Here is a 23,668-nt window from a genome sequence, read left to right as displayed (position 1 = left end):
ATTTCCTACCAAAAACAAAATAACAAAAGAGACTTAAAGAACCAATCTAGGACCAAACTAAGAAACCAACTGCAACCTTCTAATTATATATATCAATCAGCTTTCTGTTACCGTTAAATTTAAACTCTAAATACCCAAACCTAGGAAGTAAGCAAGGCAAGAGAAGTAAGCAAGGCAAAATCAACATAAGTTATAGAAGCACAGAAAGCAATGATGGTAACATCTGCGTCAGCAAATTAAACTCCAAGCTACATTATAATTTATAATCAATCAAGCAAGAAGCTGTACAATTTTAACACAGATTTTTGAATGCAGCTCAGATTCAAATGCTCAATTACATTTTCCAGGTCAGTGATTTGTTATAAAGATAAGAAATTTACTGTAACACAAAACTACTTAAAACCATAGGGGAGAACCTTGGGAAGGAGGAGCCCAATGCTAATCCCATTGTACAGCATGCTTGGCCATCTGCTATTGTCCCATTTTATTTTCTGAGCACAGGGTTATCCCAGTGCATACAAATATATCCACTGCCTAGAGAGTCAGGAGATTGTGGGTGGGCAGTGGTGGCCAAAACAGAGCCACAAACAGTACAGAGTATGTGACTCACAATCCAGCCATTATCACAGCTGCTGCTATTCTCAAAAAACAATGATTTTTTTAAAAATGCATTTCTAATATACCCAAAGTAATGCCAAAGTAGTATGTTTCCTGGTATTCCTCCTTTAAATATTAAAATATTTAAATATTACTTAAACATACAATAATAAATATTTGTGAAAAAAATGATTATAGAAAACTGATGCCAGAAAAAAAAGAAAGGATGAAAACAGAGTTAACCTATCCCTCTTCCTTATGAAGTAAGTCTCTGAATCAAGAAGCAAAGTAGGTTAACTGTGTGCAAAATTAAGCCATCTCTCCAGGAATAGCTTAAGTTCTACCTGAAAGGTTATCTCAATACCCCACTGCAGATAAATTTTCAGTTTTTGACAGAAAACCTTCAGAGCCTTTCTCTGAATTCTCTTTATTAGTTTCCTAAATAAACTAAAAGGAAAATAAAGATGAGTATATTCACTGAAAACTTCATTATGTAAGAACTGGGAATAATTTTCCCAGAGACCAAGTAATGAGAGTTACTAATAAGAAAGAAAAGGCATTCATAGACAGAGCTCTACCAGAAACTTTTAAGAATTCCTGTTACAAAAAAAAAAAAAAAAAAATTCCTGTTACAAAAATGTTTAAAAAGCAAAGGCAGAATTCCAAGGCATGACACTGTGTAAAGGAACACTATTCCAAGTTTTCATTCACACTGCTCTCTTGGCTTGGGATGTCTTACTCCTTCCCCATTTGCTCAGCAAACATTCATTCAATTTCAAGACTTCGTTCCGTTCACACAAGTTCAAATTGAAAAATTCTTGCTTTGTATCCCACTATACACCATGTATATCACCACTTCTTTAACTAAAACTTAGAGAGCAGAAACCACATCTTATTTGTCTAGGTACTTAGCTCAGTGCCTACTATATAGCAGAAGGCACTACACCAAATGGATGAACGAAGGCAGTTTTCCAGGGAAGCCACAAAACACAATTTGACTATGCAACTATAAATGTACTCAGTAAGGGGGAAAAGGGAGAAAGAGCAAACAATTCTCCAGTGTATATAAATATATACATTGCTCCAGTATATATAAATATATCCATTGATTAGAAAGCTAGGAAAATGTGTGGGTAGTGGTCCTGAAAAAGCCAAAAACAGCTGAGCATATCACTGGCTCATAACCCAGGCATCAGTGTAAGAATTATATAGTGATCTCTCCAACTGACTCAGATTTTTAAGCCAGGTTTATAAGGGTCTGAATGAAGAACACAGAGAAATAAGAATTTTTAAAAAGGCTAGACCTGAAAACAAACTGAGCTTACAAGAAAAAAAATTCTACAGACAACAAAAAGAGCTTTGAGAATTGTTTCGATAATCAATCTGAAAGAGGTACAATATATCACAAAAGCCTTTTCTGGTCTATTCAACATTTTATCATTTATATGAAAGTATAAAGAATATGCTCATAAATGGGTAGAAGGCATAAAGCTGAAGATCCTCAAAGATTAATTGGCTGAATTAAGCAAAGTAAAACTTAGTAAAAATAAACAATATTAAGGGGCGCCTGGGTGGCTCAGTCGGTTAAGTGTCTGCCTTCAGCTCAGGTCATGATTTCAGGATTCCAGGATCGAGACTGGCATCAGGCTCCCTGCTCAGTGAGGAGTCTACTTGTCCCTCTCCCTTTGCCCCTCCCCCAACTCATGTGCACGTGGTCTCTCTCTCTAATAAATAAAAATTTTAAAAGAAAAAAGAATAAACAATATTAACACCTTATATCCACAGTATGCAACACTTTACAGGTTCCAAAGTACTTTCCAACACATTACATCATTTAACAAAAACCTCCTGAGGTAACTATTATACCCTGTCTATAGTTGAAAAAACTGGAGGTTAGTCAGTTTCAGTGAGTTGCCCAATATCACATACCAGTTAGGGCCAAGAATATTAATAATGTTCTAATTATCTCTCTTGCAATTAAATCCAAAGTTCCAACTGGAAAAGTAAAGTATGGGAGAAAAATGAGTTCAGACAAATAACTGCCATCAGAAAAATTAACCAGGGCAAAGGAGAACACTGGGAGGAACAGAAATATAACATCTAGAAAAACAAGATTTGAGGGCTGTCAAAATGGCAAGTTCCTAATACCTAAAAAGTCATTCTGCAGGAGGAGGATTATACTTGTTCAATACAGCCCCAAGTTAATCTCAATCAGCAAATACTGTAAATAGCCAAATTCTGATTCAAGGAAAGAGGGTCAAACTGTCCAAGTCATCAATTCATCATAATTGGACCTATTTGACCATAAGGTGAATAAACCCTTTTGCCTGAGAATTTATATGAAAAATTTTAATCAGACAGTTAAACTTTATCAAGTAAGACCCTACATCTGTATCAGACATTGTTCCGAAATGTACAAATGAACTTCTAGGGAAAAGTGACTCTAATTTTAGAATTATAAAATTAGAAATAAATTTAAAGTGAAATATATGAAAAGTTCTTTTTCAAAGAAAATACTAATACGTATATATACAGAGGCTTTTTTTCTAAGCAATTTTCAAACTAATATTCAAACAGAGGAAAACATATAAAAGATATTATATCTTTTATACCAATATACCATGCAAATTTAACGAAACTTAATCTGCCTCCAGTTATTTTAAATTACGTTAATATTTTATACATGTTATGAAGTATAATAAATTAAATACACACAAACTCATTACCCATCTTAAGATACTTAATATATCCCTCCTTATGCCATCTCTCTACCTTCCCTACCTCTAGAAGAAATGACTTTGCTGAATTTTTATCCTAAACATTCCTTTACCTTAAAATAACAGGTTCCATTGTGTGACCACACCAAATTTACCTACTCACTCTTCTCTTAATGAACTTTTGTATGTTTCCTCAGTTTTGTTCTGTTTTGTTTTGTTTTCATAGCCAAACAAGGCTACTATGAACATTCCTACACATGTCCTGGAGTTCATCTAAAGTACCTTTATCGGGGAGGATATGCTTATGTTTAATTTCATAACTACTTTCCAAAGTAGTTGTACCAATTTAAAAATCCAACAGCACTGTTCAAAAACTCCAACTACCATATTTATCAATACTTGATACTGTCACAGACTTCTTAATTTTTGCCCACAAAGCAAAAAAGAATAGGTATAAAATTGTTTCTTAATCTGGTTTTCTTTTACATTCCCCTGATTACATTCAGGGTAAATACTTCTCATATTTATTTGTAAGGTATACTTCCTCATATTATATATGTTTCACTAATAGTTACATGGGTTATAAAAGTGTAAAACCATGTATCCTGATCTAATATATGGGGGCATGCATAAACACCAAAATTAAATTTTCAACTCTGGGACAAAATGGAGGACAATACTATCAAGTAAAGATATGCCAAGGAACATCAACTGTATTTGAAATTTTACTTCTTAAGCTGAATAATTACCATTACTTATATTATTCTCTATATTCTTTGTATCTCTGAAACAGTTATAAAATATAAAAAGATAATATAACATAATCAATAAGCAAGAACTTAGGAAACATAGCACCTATGACTTTTCTTGAAAATTTTTCAAAGGAATTCTCGAGCAACCATGCATTAAATAAAAATTTAAACGTTGGGGTATGAAGCAGGAAGATGGCAACAGAGTACGAGGACCCTAGGCTCATCACGTCTCACAAACACAACTAGATAACTATCAAATCATCCTAAATATCCCAGAAATCAACCAGATGACGGACAGAACAAACTCTACAACTAAAGGGAGAGAAGAGGCCACATGGAAGAAGATAGGAAGTACGGAGACATGGTTTGGGGGAGACACAGATCTTGGGTGCTGCGGATGGAGGGAAGCCATGGTCAGAAAAGGGCGAGAGAGAGAGAGAGAGAGAGGAGCACAGAGGGGAAAGCACAAGGAGAACACTTCCCCAAAGCCACTGACTTGGAAAATGAGAGGAGCTATATTTCATGAGTTCTTGTAAGCAGTAGGGATTAAAGCCTGGAGTTTTAAAGGTCAGTGGGCTTGGCTGGGATAGAGTCTGGAGGGCACTGTGCTGCTCCTGGAGAGATGGCAGGCAAACAACCTAGGGGCAGACAGTGCAGAAACAACAATCTGAAGAGCATCTGGGGCACACAGTGGGGAGATCACACACTTTTCTCAGAGCACTTCCCTGAGAGGCAACATTCACAGAGACACATCTCTGGGAACAATGGAGCTTGCCAACACCATTTCCTTCCCCTGCCCCTCAGCATAAATACAGAGCCAACTGCGGGAAGCAGCACAGCACCCACATTGGCTGCTTAACTTGCTTACACTAAGCCCTACCCACCCTGGCTCTAGTGGAACTGCCCTTCTCAGTCACGCTTGCCTCAGTCCCAGTGCAGCAGGACCCTGCCCCAGAAGACCAGGACAAACTCCTGTCCATACCATGTCTCCAGACCCGAGAGTTTTGCAGGGCGGGCCTCAATTATGGTGGAGATGGTGACAGCTCTCATTTCCCAAGTAGACCAGAACACACCTAGCTAAAACCTGCCAAATTCAGGCCAGGGACCAAACACTGCCCATAGCAGGAAAGGAGAGCCTCTATAAGTGACTGGCCTAAAGGGCAGAACAACCAGAACACAAAAGCAGAGCTCATGCACCACACATAGGAGACACTCCTTGATATGTCCTCCCTGGGAACTACATGACCTCTTCTTCATAAGGCCATAACTTTCAGGAGGATCTATAACTGGCTTTTCTAACACTCAGAAGAAGGCAGAGACTTAGACAAAATGTGAAGACAGAGGAATTTATCCCAAATGAAAGAACAAGATAAGGCTATGGCCAGAGATCTTTGTGAAACAGACATAAGGAACATACGTGATGAAGAATTTAAAGCAAAGATCGTAAGGATACTCACTGGCCTTGAGAAAAGAAGACATTGGTGAGACCCTTACCACAGAGATAAAAGAGTTAAAAAAGAATCAAAAGAGATGAAGAGTGTAATAAATGAAATTAGAACCATGCTTGATGCAATGAACAGCAGGCTGGAAGATACAGAGAAACAAATTAATGACCTAGAAGACAAAGTAATGGTAAGCAATGAAGCTGAACAAAAGAGAGAAAAGAATTATGCCACACAAGAACAGATTTAGGGAACTCAGTGACCCCATCAAACATAATAACATTCATATTATAGAAGTCCCAAAAGAAGGGCGCCTGGGTGGCTCAGATGGTTAAGCATCTGCCTTCGGCTCAGGTCATGATCCCGGGGTCCTGGGATCGAGTCCTGCATCGGGCTCCCTGCTCCTTGGGAGTCTGCTTCTCCCTCTGCTTCTCTCTCTCTCTCTCTGTCTCTCATGAATAAATAAATAAAATCTTTAAAAAAAAAAAAAAAAGAAGTCCCAAAAGAAGACGAGAGAAAAGGGGGCAGAAAATTTATTTCAAGAAATAATAGCTGAGGGGCGTCTGGGTGGCTCAGTCAGTTTAGCGTCTGCCTTCAGCTCAGGTCATGATCTCAGGGTCCTGGGATCGAGCTCCACATTGGGCTCCTTGCTCAGTGGGGAGCCTGCTTCTCCCTCTCCCCCTGCCTACTGCTCCCTCTGCTTGTGTGCGCGCTCTCTCTCTCTCCCTGTCAAATAAATAAATTAAAATCTTAAAAAAAAGAAATAATAGCTGAAAATTTCCCTCATCTGGGGAAGGAAACAGACATCCAGCTCCAAGGAGGCAAAGAGAACTCCCCTCAAAATCATTAACAGCAGGCCAACACCAAGACATATTGTAATTACATTTGCAAAATATAGTGATAAAGAAAAAATCTTAAAAGCAGCAAGACAAAAGAAGTCGTAACTTACAAGGGAAAACCCATAAGGCTAGCTGGAGCTTTCTCAACAGAAACTTGGCAAGCCAGAAGGGAGTGACATGATCTATTCAAAGTGCTGAAGGGGAAAAATCTGCAGCCAAGAATACTCTATCCAGCAAGGCTATCATTCAGAATACAAGGAGAGATAGAGTTTCCCAGGCAAACAAAAACTAAAGGAGTTCGTGATCACTAAACCAGTCCTGCAAGAAATATTAAAGGGGACTCTTTGAATGGAAAGGAGAGACCAAAAATGACAATAAAAGGTAGGAAAAACAAAAGCAGTATAAATGAATACTTCCTCTAAAAATCAGTCAAGGAACTCACACACACAAAAAGGACATAAATATAATAACATATACCTAAAACATGGGGAGGAGAGGAAGAAAGAATGGGTTCAAACTTGAACGACCATCAACTTAATATAGACTGATATTTGGGGGTGTCTGGGTGGCTCAGTTGGTTAAGCTTCCAATTCTTGATTTCAGCTCAGGTCATGATCTCAGGGTCGTGAGATGGAGCCCTGCGTCAGGCTCCATGCTCAGCGGAGAGTCTGCTTGAGATTCTCTCTCTCCCTGTCTCTCTGCCCCTCCCTCACATGCTCACTCTCTCTCTCTAAAATAAATAAATAAATCTTTTAAATATATATACAAACACATATATATAGACTGATATTTGCAGAAGAGGTTATATACAAACCTAATGGTAACCATATCAAAAAACACTAACATGCAAAGAATAAAGAGAAAGAAATCCAAATATATCACTATAGAAAATCAGCAAAACATGAAAAAGACAAGAAAGGATCAGAGAAAATCTCCAGAAACAACCACAAAACAAGTAATAAAATGGCAATAAATACATATCTATCAATAACTACTCTGTGGATAGATTATGTGCTCCAATCAAAAGACACAGGGTGTCAGAATAGATTAAAAAAAAAAAAAATACCCATCTATATGCTGCCTACAAGAGACTCATTTTAGACCTAAAGATATCTCCAGAGTGAAAGTGAGGGGATGGAGAAACAATTACTACACAAATGGATGTCAAAAAAAAAAGCTAAATACCAATACTTATATCAGACAAACTAGCCTTCAAAGACTATTAACAAGAGACAAAGAAGAGCACTATATAATAATAAAGGGGACAATTCAACAAGAAGATATAACAATTGTAAATATTCATGCACCCAACATGGGAGCACCCAAATATATAAAACAATAACAAACACAAAGGAACTACTGATAATAACAAAATAATAGGGGATATTAACACCCCACTTACAATGGACAGGTCATCTTAGCAGAAAATCAACAAGGAGACAATGGCTTTGAATGACACACTGGACCAGATGGACTTAACAGATCTATTCAGAACATTCCATCCTAAGACAGCAGAACACACATTCTTTTCACATGCACATGGAACATTCTCCAGAATATAACACCTATTAGGTCACACAACAGGCCTCAATAAATACAAAATGACTCAAGTCATACTATGCACCTTTTCTAACCCCACACTATGAAACTAAAAGTCAACCACAAGCAAATCTTCAAAAGAGTACAAATACATGGAGGTTAAACAACATGCTACTAAACAATGAATGGGTCAACTAAGAAATCAAAGAACAAATTAAAAAGTACATGGAAACAAATGAAAATGAAAACACAATGGTCCCAAACCTCTGGGATGCAGCAAAAACAGTTCTAAGAGGAAAGTTTATAGCAATACAGGCCTATCTCAAGAAGCAAGAGAAACTTCAAAATAAACAACCTAAACTTATACCTAAAGGAGCTAGAAAAAGACCAACAAACAAAGCCTAGGACCAACAGAAGGAAGGAAATAATAAAGATTAGAGCATAAATAAAATGATATAGAAACTTAAAGAAAAAGAACAGGTCAGTGAAACCAGGAAGAGCTGGGTCTTTGAAAAAACTAATAAAATTGATAAACCCCTTGCCAGACTTATCAAAAAGAAAAGAGAAAGGACCCAAATAAATTAAATCACAAATGAGAGAGGAGAAATAACCAACATCACAAAAATACAAACAGTTATACAGGAATATTATCAAAAACTATATGCCGGGGCGTCTGGGTGGCTCAGTTGGTTAAGCGACTGCCTTCGGCTCAGGTCATGATCCTGGAGTCCCTGGATCGAGTTCCGCATTGGGGGGAGCCTGCTTCTGCCTCTGACCCTCCCCCCTCTCATGTGCTCTCTCTCTCATTCTCTCTGTCTCAAATAAATAAATAAAATCTTTAAAAAAAAAAAAACTATATGCCAACAAATTGGACAACCTAGAAGAAATGAATAAATTCCAGGATATATAAACTACCAAAACTGAAACAGGAAGAAATAAGAAACTTGAACAGACCAACTACCAGCAAAGAAACTGAATCAGTAATCAAAAATCTCCCAACAAATAAAAGTCCAGGACCAGATGGCTTCACAGGAGAATTCTACCAAATATTTAAAGAAGTGTTAATATGTATTCTTCTCAAACTATTCCAAAAAATAAAAAAGGAAGGAAAACTTCCAAATTCATTCTATGAGGCCAACATTACCCTGATGCCAAAACCAAATAAAGACTCCACAATAAAAGAGAACTACAGAGGTGCCTGGGTTGGCTCAGTAGGTTAACCATCTGACTCTTGATCTCAGCTCAGGTCTTGATCTCAGGGTCATGAGTTCAAGCCCCACGTCAGGCTCCATACTGGGTGTGGAGCCTACTTAAAAAAAAAAAAAAGAGAGAGAACTATAGGCCAATGTCCCTGATGAGTAGAGCATACTTAATGATGAGCACTAAGTAATGTATAGAATTCCTGAATCACTATATTGCACATCTGAAACTAATATAACACTATATGTTAACTATATTGGAATTCAAATTTAAAAATAAAAGAAAAATAAAAAATAAAAAAAATTTTTAAGTGAACATTTCAGAGGAAAGGGTGAGAAGGATATCAATATATATATACATATATATGTACATATACACACACACATATATATGGTAGGAATGAGGATATATGCCAGATGTAGGAAACTAAACTCAGAACACCTGCACCTTACCTTCTTCTGAAGAACATTAACCTTCCTCTCTTTCACATCCAGCATGTCTTTGAGGTCATGTATCTCTCCAGCTTGTGTCCCCTTCTCCTCAGCCATATCCTGAATTTGTTTTGTCTTCTTATTCAACATGGTTTCCTTCTCTTCCAAACGCAATCGGAGAGCATCCACCTAAGAATGTGACATTTTTACAAATGATTAAATGAAAAGAAAGGAATGTAATCCCTTCCAAATACATGTGTATAGCTGCCCAAATGATATGTATATAGTAAATTTTCATTAGAATCAAATAAAATACCACTCTAAATATAATTATAGCTATTTAGAAATTAAACCCTAAAACCTTATGAGCAGCTTTGTAATAAAAATAAAATTTACATCAGTTAAATATACAATGATACCAGGATAAATAGATCTGAATTAAGGGATAAAACGGAGAACTGTTATAAAGAGACTGAGTTTTGCCACCTCTTTGGAGGGTTTAAACAGATTCCCAGGCCCAGCCACCAGAGTTCTGATTCAATGGGTTTGGGGGCGCAAGAATTAATTTTTCTAACAAGTTCCCAATGCTTTAGAAAATCTAAAATTAGAAAGAAAACCATAAGCATCATCAAGCATGATACTTGCTGTTATCACATAATAGAAACTAGAGGTAGAATACGATGCTTTTTAGACCAACAATCCCATAATGCATCGAGACATCGTGCAAAGGAAAGCAAAGGTCCATTTTCATGCCCAAAGACTAGTCAGCTAAAGTCTGGCATCCAGTTACCTTTATCCCCCAAGTTTAATAACGGCTTTCACTAAATATAACTTTCAAATAACTAGAAATCTAATGAAATCAAAGAAATCTAATGATAGTACTTATTTTTAAATCCATTCAAAGCAAATTTGATTAAGCATACTCACACATCAAATTTATTTTAGGGTTTTTTTGTTTTTGTTTTTTGCTTTTCCACTAAGGATTTACAATTCAGTGAATAGTTACACATTTATTATAGCAAAACAGGGGGGCTCCTGGGTGGCTCAGTTGTTAAGTGTCTGCCTTTGGCTCAGGTCATGGTCCCAGAGTCCTGGGATCAAGCCCCGCATCAGGCTCCCTGCTCAGCGGGAAGCCTGCTTCTCCCTCTCCCACTCCCCCTGCTTGTGTTCCTTCTCTCACTGTGTCTCTCTCTGTCAAATAAATAAATAAAAGCTTTCAAAATATATATATATATTGCAAAATAGGGACGTGGATTTCTTTCACCTCAAGACAGTGTTATTCTACAGAAATATAATGTGAGTCATATGCAAACCACATATGAAATTTTAAACTTTCTAGGAGCTATATTAAAAAATAAAAAAGAAACAAAATTAATTTTAATATTATAACTTGTTTAATCTATCTATAAAACTGTCATTTCAAACATGTAATCCATATTAAAAACTATCAATGAACTATTTTATTTTACATTCTTTGTTTCATACTGTGTTAAAAGTCCAATGCATATTGTAATTTTTATATTTACATCATATCTCAATTTGGATTACCCTATTTCAAATGCTCAATAGCCACAAATAGCTCATGGCTACAACACTGAAAGTGCAAATCAAAGATACAAGTATATTTCTATAAAACATCCTTAATCTTGAACTTGTCCTATATTATTTTTCCTGGCTGTCTGTGGATTAACCAACCCACAAAGAAAAAACAGGTAACATGGGTAATGACTCACATTTAGAGAACACCAAAACTCTCAGGGAAAATCTAATATTACATCTAAGCTATAAGGTATCTGAGAACCAATACTGTGTGTATGGTAGTACTTACTGCTAAGTACTATGGAAAATTTTCCTACAAGACTAGTCTCATTTGAGACTCTATAGTTAAGTCATTATGTACTTAAAAATTATCTTGGACTATGCCGGAAAGGAAAAACATATAAATACACCAGATTTCACTCTGCTAAACTACACTTGTTCCAACCACCACTTCAATGCCATTTGTCCCACCAAGCCAGAAATTGGGGAAGTAATCTTTGTAGGTTCCATTTATAATTCTTCACCACAAGTTCTACCATGCCCCCTCAATAAATACTTTTCACTTCTGATTTCCCTCTATTCTAATAATGATATATGGTAACCTTGTTATATTCTGGAAGGGTCCACCTGAAAACTTTCAAACACTTAAATTCTTATTTCTGAAACAACCGTTTTCTTTCTTCTATACTTTACTAAATCTACTCTTGGTGCATAGCATAACCCATCATCTATCATCTATCATCTCTTTTTCGTCATTCATCCCTATTCTGGTTTGTCTTGTTTTTCTCCCAGCCTGAGCAATCCTTTCAAACACAGCCTCTTATCATCTCCTTTTTATTTTAGTCATACTTATTTTACAGATCTTTACTTCTAAATTAAATGGTTTTCTTCATTCTATCCTCAGATTTCTGAACCTTTCTCCATTTGGTCATGTATATGCTTGCCAACCCTATACACAGTATATTAAAAATCCCCCCAATTCTGATCATCAAGCATTGTATCTTCTTCACTTGCATTCTCCCTGTGGAAAATTTCACTTTCCCATGGCAACCTGGGAAACTGAGACTTAGAAAAGATAGTTATAAATAAGCAGCAGAGCAGGACTTTAAGATTAACTGGTCTGTCTCCAGATCCTACAATCTTAACCACTAATTATATATTACCCCACTAAGAGCGAGACAAAAAAGTATATACTATATGATTTCATATATATATAAAATTCTAGAAAATGTACACTAATTACAGTAATGGAAAAGAATAGTAATAGATCAAGGGTTGCATGGGAAGAGGGAGAAGGGGAAAGGAGTGAAGAATATCAGGGACGGGCAAAAGAAAGGGATTACAAAGAGGTACAAGAAAATATGGGGGGGGGCATGTTCATTATCTTAACGGTGGTACTGGAAGGAAATACAGGAAAATACTTTTAAGACACTGAGGCATGGAAGGTTTCATGTTTAAAGACACAGAAAGGGGGCGCCTGGGTGGCTCAGTCGTTAAGCGTCTGCCTTCGGCTCAGGTCATGATCCCAGGGTCCTGGGATCGAGTCCCGCATCGGGCTCCCTGCTCGGCGGGAAGCCTGCTTCTCCCTCTCCCCACTCCCCCTGCTTGTGTTCCTGCTCTCGCTATCTCTCTCTGTCAAATAAAAAAAAAAAAATCTTTAAAAAAAGACACAGAAAGGGTATATCATAAGAAAAATACTGGTAAATCCAACTCTGTTAAAATTTAAAACCTCACATCATGATATCATTTTATAGTGTTTGTTTTATTTTTTTATCTATATTTCACGTGCCTGAAACACGTCTTAATAACAGTAATATTAAAGAAAATAGATGAATATTTATACTTGCTTTAAAAATGCAGATATTTTATAAACTGAACAAAATTAAATATGACCCAATACTGAACTTCAATTTTTTAAAATTTATGACCATTTACAATCCCTCAAAAAAATTTAAATATCCAGGTATAAATCTAACAAAACATGTAAAGAATCTATATGCTGAAAATTACAATAAACGAAATCAATGAAGACCTAAATATGTTTTTCCCTTAAATACCTTATGAAATGTAATGTGTCAAGATAGCCAGCCTACTTAAAATTTTCCTCAGAGACATGGAAAAAGAAAAGATTACTTAAAGTAATAAAAAAAAAAAAAATGTTTTGCTGAAAACAGTGGAACTACAATAATGTAGTAAATCCAAGAGATATTACCACTAAGAACTTCCAGTTTTGGTGCATAAATTCAGCACTAAAGATCTCAGAGCAAGAATTAAAATCCAATGCAAAACAAAAATGAACTGTGTGATTTCCACAGAGTTCCCCAACAGTTCTTTCTAAAGTGCAAGATGACAAAAGTCTTTACATTTCCTTGGTTTTTCTTCACCAACCTATTAAAATCAGAAAGACTCTACCATGCAAAGAAACAAAAAGGTCCACAAGACAAATGTCAGAACTGAATATAGATTCAATTTGGAGAAAAGGACTGCCACCACAGAGCAAGGACCTTTGTGGAATATGAAATTCAACAACCAGCCTGCTTAAGATGCCAAAAGAGCCCAGTGACCCTTATCCACGTGGCACTCAGGCACTGCTCAAGCTGGCCTGCATGGCTACTAATCCTATTTGACAGTATAAGATTTGGTTCCTATTAGCTAAATCCAATATAGGGCATCAGTCACGGTGACTCAAGAGGGTGCTAACTGAACCCACTGACTCTTCACAAAGAGGTCAAAGTCTTAGAAATGTATACATGTCAGAAATTTTTAAAAATAAATAAATCATACGCTAAATCATTTGTACCTAACTTCTACATTCTAATTTGTATTCTGTATACTATATATTCTACTTCTAACACATATACCACATATCCCAATAACCACAAGCAAAAAACAAACTAACTCACCTAAAAAACATTTCACACAGTATTCCCAAAATGCATTATTAAATTCTTTTTATAAAGGCAAAAAACCCAGACATTTAAACTTGTAGGTAAATCTTAACTGCCTAATTTCCTTGTCTCTTAGTTCTTCTCTGCATTAATTTCAAAAAAATGAAATGTTTTCCATCTGTGGGTAAGGAATCAGAATACAGCAGGAATACATCCCTCAGCATTTCTAAATGTTTCTCATTCTGATAGTACTAAAGTCCCATAGAACAATAAATGTAAGACCTCATGTTGCTTCTTCTTTACCAAGAGTACCTAGATGTCCTAGCTGCATGCTTACATTAGAGCCCTCACTCAGTTAAGTGACCCGTAAATGTGCCAGTGCTAACCAGTCATAAATACCTGCATGCCATTTTGAGGGAATGTCAGGTATGAGACCCACAGGAATTGGTGACTGGAAAAGGTAAAAAATGAAGACTCTTGTAATAAACACAAACCTTCGGTGTAAGAGTAGCTATAAATTCAGGCTTTCCTATAAAAAATATCTCGTATCACAAATATTAGGTACAGTAAGTTACTCAAGTCCATACTCTAATTACTAAGTGATCTTTTCTTTACTAAGTATTTAATTCATACACTTTTTCTTGGTCTGCTTTTCTCGTGCAATACAGAATTTAAATGTGCTGGTATGAAGATCTAAGATAAAAATAACCACAAAACCACTCTGCTACTACTAGATTAATTGCTCTGAATTCTACACTGATCCTTTTGGTTAGTAGTGAGCTAAGTTCATAGTACAATTTTGCGTGAGGTCCATATGTTGCAAACCACAAAAAACATATTCAGGAAAGCCCCTCAGAGACTAGCAGGACACATAGTAATCACCCTAATGCCATGCCTGGCAAGAGGAATAAGACCTTGTTTATTCACATCAAATGCACTGGAGGAATAGCATCCACCTAGCTTGCCAAGAGTCAAGGTCTGTGGCAAACAAGTTATGCCAACTTCAACAAAAACAGAAGGTTTTTCTCTACAAGATCTTTCTACCAATGGACATGAACAGAAAAATGGCTACCTTGCTCTTTTGGCCACTCACTTCTTTTTTATTTATTTATTTATTATTTATTTATTTGGGAGAGAGAGAGAAAGCACAAGCAGGGGGAGTGGCAGGCAGAGGGAGAAGCAGGCTCCTCACTGAGCAGGGAGCCCAATGTGGGACTTGATCCCAGGACCCTGAGACCATGGCCTGAGCTGAAGGCAGACGCTTAACTGACTGAGCCACCCAGGCGTCCCGGCCACTCACTTCTGATCACAAAACTATTAACTATCTTAAGTTATCTTAAACTTCTTTCATTTTACATCAATAAATACATCTATCTAAATACATACGAGCAGTAAGAATTGCATGGAAACAATTTCCTCTAACTTCTAACTTGGCTTTGCCAATATGATTCACTCCTCTTTAACTCTCTGACCCCACCTCTTCAGTTTTCTTTACTGGATCCTCTATCATTTTCCCTTCCTCATATCTCACTTTATACAACTTCCTCTGGAGAAACCAATTCAATCCTAGGCTTTAACCACCACCTCCATAATAACAACTTTCAAATCTTTATTCCTAACCCCAACAGTTCGAAAACCCTGAGATTCTAACAAAATATTCTTCTTAACCCAGATCTTCCACTGAGTATTTAGTTTAGAATAAGATTTTTTAAGAACCTTTTCTTTTAAAGAACCTTTAATTATCACCTAATGTGGTCCAACATAAATGTAAGTTAAATCTTACGGTGTTTATTATATTACTTTCTGCATTTTTTCCTGTATTTGGCAATATTTCATAAACTTTTAAAAAAGCTGATGAAACCAAAGCCCAAACTAAGTGATTTGTCCAAGATCACGAAGTATAATTTCCTATCACCACATTTCTAAATTTCTAAAGGCATCACAATTCCAGATTTCAAGCTATATTACAAAGCTATAATCATCAAGACAGTATGGTCATGGCACAAAAACAGACACATAGATCAATGGAACAGAATAGAAAACCCAGAAATGGACCCACAACCATATGGTCAACTAACTGACAAAGCAGTAAAGAATATTCAATGGAAAAAAGACAGTCTCTTCAACAAATGGTGTTGGAAAAACTGGACACAACACGCAGAAGAATGAAACTGGACCGCTTTCTCAGACCATATACAAAAATAAATTCAAAATTGATGAAAGACCTAAATGTGAGACAAAAACCATCAAAATCCTAGAGGAGAATATAGGCAGAACCTCTTTGACCTCAGCCATAGCAATTTCTTGCTAGACAGACACATCACCGGAGGCAAGGGAAACAAAAACAAAAATAAACCACTGGGACTTCATCAAGATAAAAAGCTTCTGCACAGCGAAGGAAACTTCAATCAACAAAACCAAAAGGCAGCCTACAGAATTGGAGAAGATATTTGCAAATGATGTTATCTGATAAAGAGTTAGTATCCAAAATCTAAAAGGAACTTATCAAGCTCAACCCCCAAAAACCAAATAATCCAGTTAAGAAATGGGCATAAGACATGAATAGTCACTTTTCCAAAGAAGACATCCAGATGGCTAACAGACACATGAAGAGATGCTCCACATCACTCAGCATCAGGGAAATACAAATCAAAAAGACAATGAGGGGGTGCCTGGGTGGCTCAGTCGTTAAATGTCTGTCTGCCTTCAGCTCAGGTCATGATCCCAGGGTCCTGGGATCAAGCCCCATGTCGTGCTTTCTGCTCAGCGGGAAGGCTGCTTCTCCCTCTCCCTCTGCTGTTCCCCCTGCTTGTGCTCACTCTCTCTCTTTCTCTCTGTCAAATAAATAAATATATATTAAAAAAAAAGACATGAGGTATCACCTCACACCTGTCAGAATGGGAAAATTAACACAAGAAACAACAGATGCTGGCAAGGATGCGGAGAAGGGGAACCTTCTTGCACTGTTGCTGGGAATGCAAACTGGTGCAGCCACTCTGGAGAACAGTATGGAGGTTCTTCAGAAAGTTAAAAATAGAACTACCCTACAATCCAGCAACTGTACTACTAGATATTTACCCAAAGGATACAAAGATACAGCTTCGAAGGGGCACAGTCACCCCGATGTTTACAGCAGCAATTACTAACAATAGCCAAGCTATGGAGAGAGCCCAAATGTCCACTGACTGATGAATGGATAAAGAAGATGTGGCATACACACACACACACACACACACACACACACATGGAGTATCAGTCAGCCATTAAAAAGAATGAAATCTTGCCATTTGCAACGACCTGGATGGAGCTAGCACGTATTATGCTAAGTGAAATAAGTCAGAGAAACACAAATACCATACAATCCCACTCACATGTGGAATTTAAGAAACAAAACAGATGAACATATAGGAAGGGGGAAGAAAAAAAAAAAGAGAAGAGAGACAGAAACCATAAGAGACTCTTAATGATAGAGAACAAACTGAAGGTTGATGGAGGGATGTGGGTGGGGGATGGGCTAGTTGGTTGATGGGTAGGTAATGAGGAGGGCACTTGTGATGAGCACTGGGTGTTCTATGTAAGTGATGAATCACTGACTTCTACTCCTGAAACCAATAATGCACTGTATGTTAACTAACTAGAATTTAAATAAAAATTAGAAAAAAAAAAAGATTTTATGTTTCCAAGTTCTTAAGTGGGCAGAGGCCACTGGTTTTTGAATCACACTTTGGATAGATCTCTTGGATGCTTTCTTATAATTTCTCTTTTCACTCATCTTAGGCCCTCACTTTCATTTTTCCACTATTAAAATATACAACCTACTCTTTTTAGTCCTATGATAGAGAAGACAACAACAATCTAGATGCAGAATTTCACCTGCTGTATCATTTAACAACATTATACCAACAACTAGAAGCAACTGACAAGCTCTACCTTTCATGATCTTTCTCTAAAAGTATAAACTTACATAACAAGTAAGTGGCAAAGCCAAGACTAAAAGACACTAAACAACTATAGACAGTGCTACCTTTATTACACTGCCTCAGGTTTTACTCTCAACAGTCCTAAAACAACAGCCCAAAAAGTTATATCTTCCTCTCCATTCCAAAGAGTGCTCCTATGCTAACTACTCCATCCTTCATTTTAATCTTTCATTTGTGATCTCATTCTATCACCCAATGTTCCTAAGGGCCTAATCACTCTATTTGTTCTTACTTCTGATATTGGGGGAGGGGGGGAGAATAGGTTATTTCCACAGGTTTAAGTAATTTGGAATTGTAAATTCATTCTAAGCAGAGCTCTCATCTGTGGGATTCTATGTGGACTAGGCTAAAATCACGGTGTTAACAGCAGCTGTGCATATTTTAAACTCAAAGCTCATGAGAAGACACCTTTCCTCCAACTCTAAGACCAGGTAAGTCAGTTTCTCATACTGCCAACGAATACTGGTAGAAGGAATTTTTTCTAGTCCACTTTTTCCCAGGAAAGTCCTGAATTTACACCCGAGTATCGGTTTCAAATCCCTACCCTATTTAGGGCCAAGGTCTGCTATCCACATGTCACCATTAAAATCCAAGTCCCTTAGTTACCAAAAAGAATAACCCTTCAGAAAAACCCTAGAGTCCTTGCTGACAGATGCGTAATGTTGGAAGGGATAAGAAAAAACAGGAACATCTGCCCTGCCAGAGAGATCAGCCACAACAACTCTGAGAATCAATGTGGTAAATACACCATATCCGACATACTTCCCAATAGTTACACAGTCAGAATTAATGCTTTCAAACGCCTATCAACTTGAGGAAAGAACTAAATTACTCATAATCCTCAATTCACTTAAAACTATCCATGCAAAGTTCTACTGTCTTATTTTCTTATTTTTCCATCCACAACCAATATCCATTCCTCATTCAATACACAGCCATTCTAATGTGTGTGATGTTACTGAATGTGCTTATAACTTAGAAATACAGAGGCTTATTCTTATATACATATTTTTTCATTTATATGAATGCTATATACCTCATTCTGTCTCTTACTTTTAAAAAATATATATGTATGGCCCTATGAATACTTCTAGATCATTGCTTTTGACTTTTACATAATATTACATGGTATACATCCACTGTATTTTACTTATCTAACCCCTCTAGTAAAAAACATTTGGGCTGCTTTCAATTCCTTATACATGTCCTCCTGTGGACCAGTGGGAAATTTTCTCTAGGGAACATATCCAGGAGTGGGATTCTGGAGCCAACTATGCCATCTATGTTCCTGTTAGCCCAAATTCTTACAAGCACTGAATATTAACTCATTTTCTAATTTTTACCAATTTGATCAATGGAATGTAGCTTTTGTCTCTGAAATTTGCATTTCTTTTTTACTAATGAGACTGAGGATCCCATGCTATATTTATTTGTTAACCACTTAGGTTTCCTTGTCTGTTAATTGCCTATTTAAATCCTTCTCTCCCTCCCTATAGTCTCTTTTTCTTACAGATTTCCAAGCATTCTTTTTTTATTCTATATCTCAATCTTTGTTATTTTGGGAGGCGGTGAAAATACCTTCTCCCAATCAGTCACATATTTGTTAACTTTGTTAGTAGTGCTCTTTCTTGAACAGAAATACTTAAATTTGATGGTGTCACTTAAGATATCTTACCTAAGATACATTTTCATTGATTAGCTTTATTGTTTTCTCTTTCACACTGAGGTCTGTAATCAATATGAAGTCCACTGTTTTATCTGGCACCAGGTAGGTAGCCAATTTTATTCTCCATATAGTATGTCAGTTTTCTAACACGCACTTAACTAGCACTAGTTATGATGCTCCCCTCTACATACATGTCTAAACTCTATTTTTTTTTTTTTCCCACTGCTCTATCTGCCCATTCCTGTGCCAGTACTCTACCATTCTGCAGTGCGCTGACTGGTTTGGTTAGGTTTATGGCTCTGGAGTACATTTTCAGATCTATTAGGGCAGATCTCCCATCTTTTCCTCTTTTTCTTCATATTACTGTTAGAATAGCTTTATTTGTCCATATAATTTTTAAAAATTTTCAATTGTAATATACACAAACATAAAATTTGCCATCTTAACCACTTTTAAGTGTACAGTTCAGTGGTGTTCAGTACATTCACATTGCTGTATATCCAATCTCCAGAACTCCCTTCCTCTTGCAAAACAAAAACTGTACAATTAAAAAAACAAACAAACAAAACAAAACCTCTCCATTCCCCACAACTCATAGCAACCACCATTCTACGTCTATCTTTATGAATCTGACTTCTTTAGGTACCTCCTATAAGTGAAATGATGTATCTTTTTTGTGACTCGCCCATGTAAAACTTAAAGTAAAATGAGTTTCTAAAAAATTACTGCTGTGAATTTTCATTGGAATTGATGTATATACTAACTTAGGCAGAATTAATATCCTTACGGTATTAAATTATACCATCTACTGATATCACTAGATCTCTGAATTTCTTTTTCCTCATATCTCCCTATAGAGTCTTGGGCTTTCTTGCTTTTTCTACTTTTTGGAAAAACTTAAATATAAATATGATTATTTATTTTTGAATTTTTGATAAAGAGCCATCTGAGCCATAGGATTTAGGAGGAGATAGGGTTGAGACTGATTAGCAATTTAATTTTCATAATGATTGTTGTTCGTGTTTTCTATTATCTCTTGAACCTACTTTGTCACATTTTCCAGAAATGTATTTGTTCTATCTTTTCAAGCTTATTAGAATATAATTATTTATAATTGTCTTATTATTTTTAAATTGTATGGTACTAGTAGTTACTTCTTTATCATTCTGTAAGAGATGATCCTGTCTGATTAGCCTTTTTAAAACAACTAACAGCTTATTTTATCCTCTACTCTGATTGCTGACTTAGTTTCTATTACCCTCCAACTTACCGTTTCTTTGGTTTTGATTGTTGTTTTTTTCCTAGGCTCCTGATTTGTACACTTAGCTTATTTGCTTTCATTCTTTATTGCTTTCTGACAAATATAATACAAAACATTTCCCTCTAAAAACCAGAGGATTAGTTATATCCCACAGATTTTCTTTTGCTTTCTATTCCAGTCTTTTTTCTTTTTTTTAAAGTAGGCTCCACGCCCAGCATGGGGCTTGAACTCACGATCCTGAGATCAGGACCTGGGAAGAGATCAAGAGTTGGGACGGTTAACCAACTGAGCCACCCAGGCACCCCTATTCTAGTCTCCCTTAACCCAACGACCATTAAGTAGTACATTTGCAATACTAATCCAAAAGGTATGTGCACCCCTATATTTACTGTAGCAGTATTTCCAACAGCCAAGATATGGAAGTAATATGTGTCCATCAATAGACAAAGAGAGGGGCGCCTGGGTGGCTCAGTCGGTTAAGCGGCTGCCTTCGGCTCAGGTCCTGATCCCAGGGTCCTGGGATCGAGCCCCGCATCGGGCTCCCTGCTCAGCGGGAAGCCTGCTTCTCCCTCTCCCTCTGCCTGCCTCTCTGCCTACTTGTACTCTCTCTCTCTAATAAATAAATAAAAATCTTTAAAAAAAAATAAAATAAAAATAGACAAAGAGATAAGGAAAACATGGTACATATACAATGAAATATTACACAGCCATAAAAAAGGATGAGATCATGCCATTTGAAACATGGATGGCCCTAGATAGTACTATACTTAGTGAAATAAGTCAGACTAAGACAAATACCATATGATTCCACTCATAAATGGCATCTAAAACAATGAATAAACAAAAAAATACAGAATTAGACCTATAAATACAGAGAACAAACTGATGGTTGCCAGAGGACAGGGGAGTGGGGGGTTAGGCAAATGAGGTGAAGGGGAGTAGGAGGTACAGGCTTCCAGTTATGGAATAAATAAGTCACGGGAATAAATGCATAGCATTAGGAATACAATGATATTGTAACAGCAATATAAGGGGACAGATGGTAGCTATTCTTGTGGTGAACATAGCATAATGTATAAACGTGATAAATCACTAAGTTGTATACCTGAAACTAATATAACACTGTGTGTCAACTATACCCCCCAAAAAGTACTACATTTTCAGATTCAAGATTTATTTTAGTTTTATTTTGCAATTCTTCATTACTGATTGCTAATTTTGCTGCATTAGGGGTCAAAGAAAACAGTCCATGTGACTTTAATTCTTGAGAATTTTGACATTTCCTCTGTGGTCTAGTACATTTGATTTTTATGACTATTCAGTAAGTTCTTAAAAATCGCTGCATATCCTCTGTTAGTGCAATATTCTACAGAATACCTATTTGAACTTATTGATGTTACTGAAATTTTCTAAATTATTTTTTTTTGTTTCTTTGATCAAGTTCTAAAAGGAACATGTACTAATGACCAACTGCAATTGTTGATTCATCTGTTTCTCCCCACTGTTGTTTTATACACTTAAAGGCAACATTGTTAGATGCATAAATGTTCACAATCATTGTATTTTCTTGATCTACCGTTCTTTTTATCAGTATGTAACATTGCTCTCTGTGTTTATAACTTCTTTGCTCAGTCAGTTAAGCATATGACTCTTGATTTCAGCTCGGGTCACAATCTCAGGGTCATGAGATCGAGCCCCATGTGGGGCTCCACACTCAGCATGGAGTCTGCTTGTCCCTCCTCCTCTGTTCCACACCTCCCCACCCGCTCACACTCGCTCTCTTAAAAAAAAAAAAAAAAAAAAAGATAATTTAATTAGTGGCGCCTGGGTGGCTCAGTTGGTTAAGTGTTCCACTCTTGATCTCAGTTCAGGTCTTGCTCTCTGGGTCATGAGTTCAAGCCCCTCCTTGTACTCCACACTGGGAGTGGAGTCTACTTTTAAATAAATAAATAAATAAATAAATAAATAATTTAACTAATGTTAAAATAAATCAGATTGGGAAGACATATTTTCTTGACATACCTTTTATTTTTAAAATTTTTTTTCTATTTTAATTCTGCTATTTTTTGTCTTATGCTTAACTCTTATTGACAATATATTCTGTATCTTGTTTTTTAATCCAATTGAGGTTTGTCTTTTAATCTAAGTTTAACTTATTTGCATATATTGCCTTTCCCATTATTCATACCATTTTGGCCAACATTTTTCATAGTGTCTACCTCTTATTTTTCCCCACCCCCTCCGCTATTTTTTTCTATTCTCCACTAGATAAATTGAGTTTTATACTTAAGATTTGAAACTTATACATTGTTTTATTCCCCTAGCATATTAACAGCCATACTTACACTTATATTTTCCTGTCATTTTCTTAAGCTTATCATTATCTGCATCTCCTCAAATAAGACACTGCCCCATCCACCACTATGAACAGTGCCAACTCACCATTTGGAGCTGGGGGAGTGGTGGTGGTGGGCAGGAAGCCCCCAAATCTGAGAGCCTCTAGTGTAATAATATATATCTCTACTCTGCCAACACTCTTTTTCTGAGGTGATCTTCTACTCAGGTATAGGTAATGTGGAGGAGAAGGGGGCACTCAGAAGCTAATCAGGCTACCTTCACAAGCTGGCTTGAATACCACACCAATGTTACACTACAGCACCTGCCCCCACCACTACCCCATGACTCGTAACAGGCTAAGCACTGCTCAGAGTGGTGATGGAGCAATGATCCACCTAGAACAATGAGAGAAACAGTCACTGAAAAATAACCCAAACCACCTCATGACGCCAAATCCTCTTTTATTCTGAGCAGTTGTTT

The 23,668-nt window shown here is 36.7% G+C and overlaps 1 protein-coding gene across 3 annotated transcripts in view; it reads right to left on the bottom strand.

Annotated features, from left to right (window-relative positions):
* ERC1 (ELKS/RAB6-interacting/CAST family member 1) overlaps window positions 1-23,668 on the bottom strand; it is a 511,631-nt gene that overhangs the window by 401,614 nt on the left and 86,349 nt on the right. For all 3 annotated transcript variants that reach the window (XM_044914971.1, XM_044914972.1, XM_044914973.1), the window contains one exon: window positions 9,539-9,706. In XM_044914971.1, the coding sequence (XP_044770906.1) occupies window positions 9,539-9,706 (168 nt within the window). The remainder of the gene's footprint in view (window positions 1-9,538; window positions 9,707-23,668) is intronic.

This window comes from Neomonachus schauinslandi, chromosome 5 (genome assembly GCF_002201575.2).
Source record: "Neomonachus schauinslandi chromosome 5, ASM220157v2, whole genome shotgun sequence".
Classification (NCBI taxonomy): Eukaryota; Metazoa; Chordata; class Mammalia; order Carnivora; family Phocidae; genus Neomonachus; species Neomonachus schauinslandi.
The sequence above is the reverse complement of the archived record's forward strand: the minus strand, read 5'-3'. Positions and strand labels throughout refer to the sequence as shown.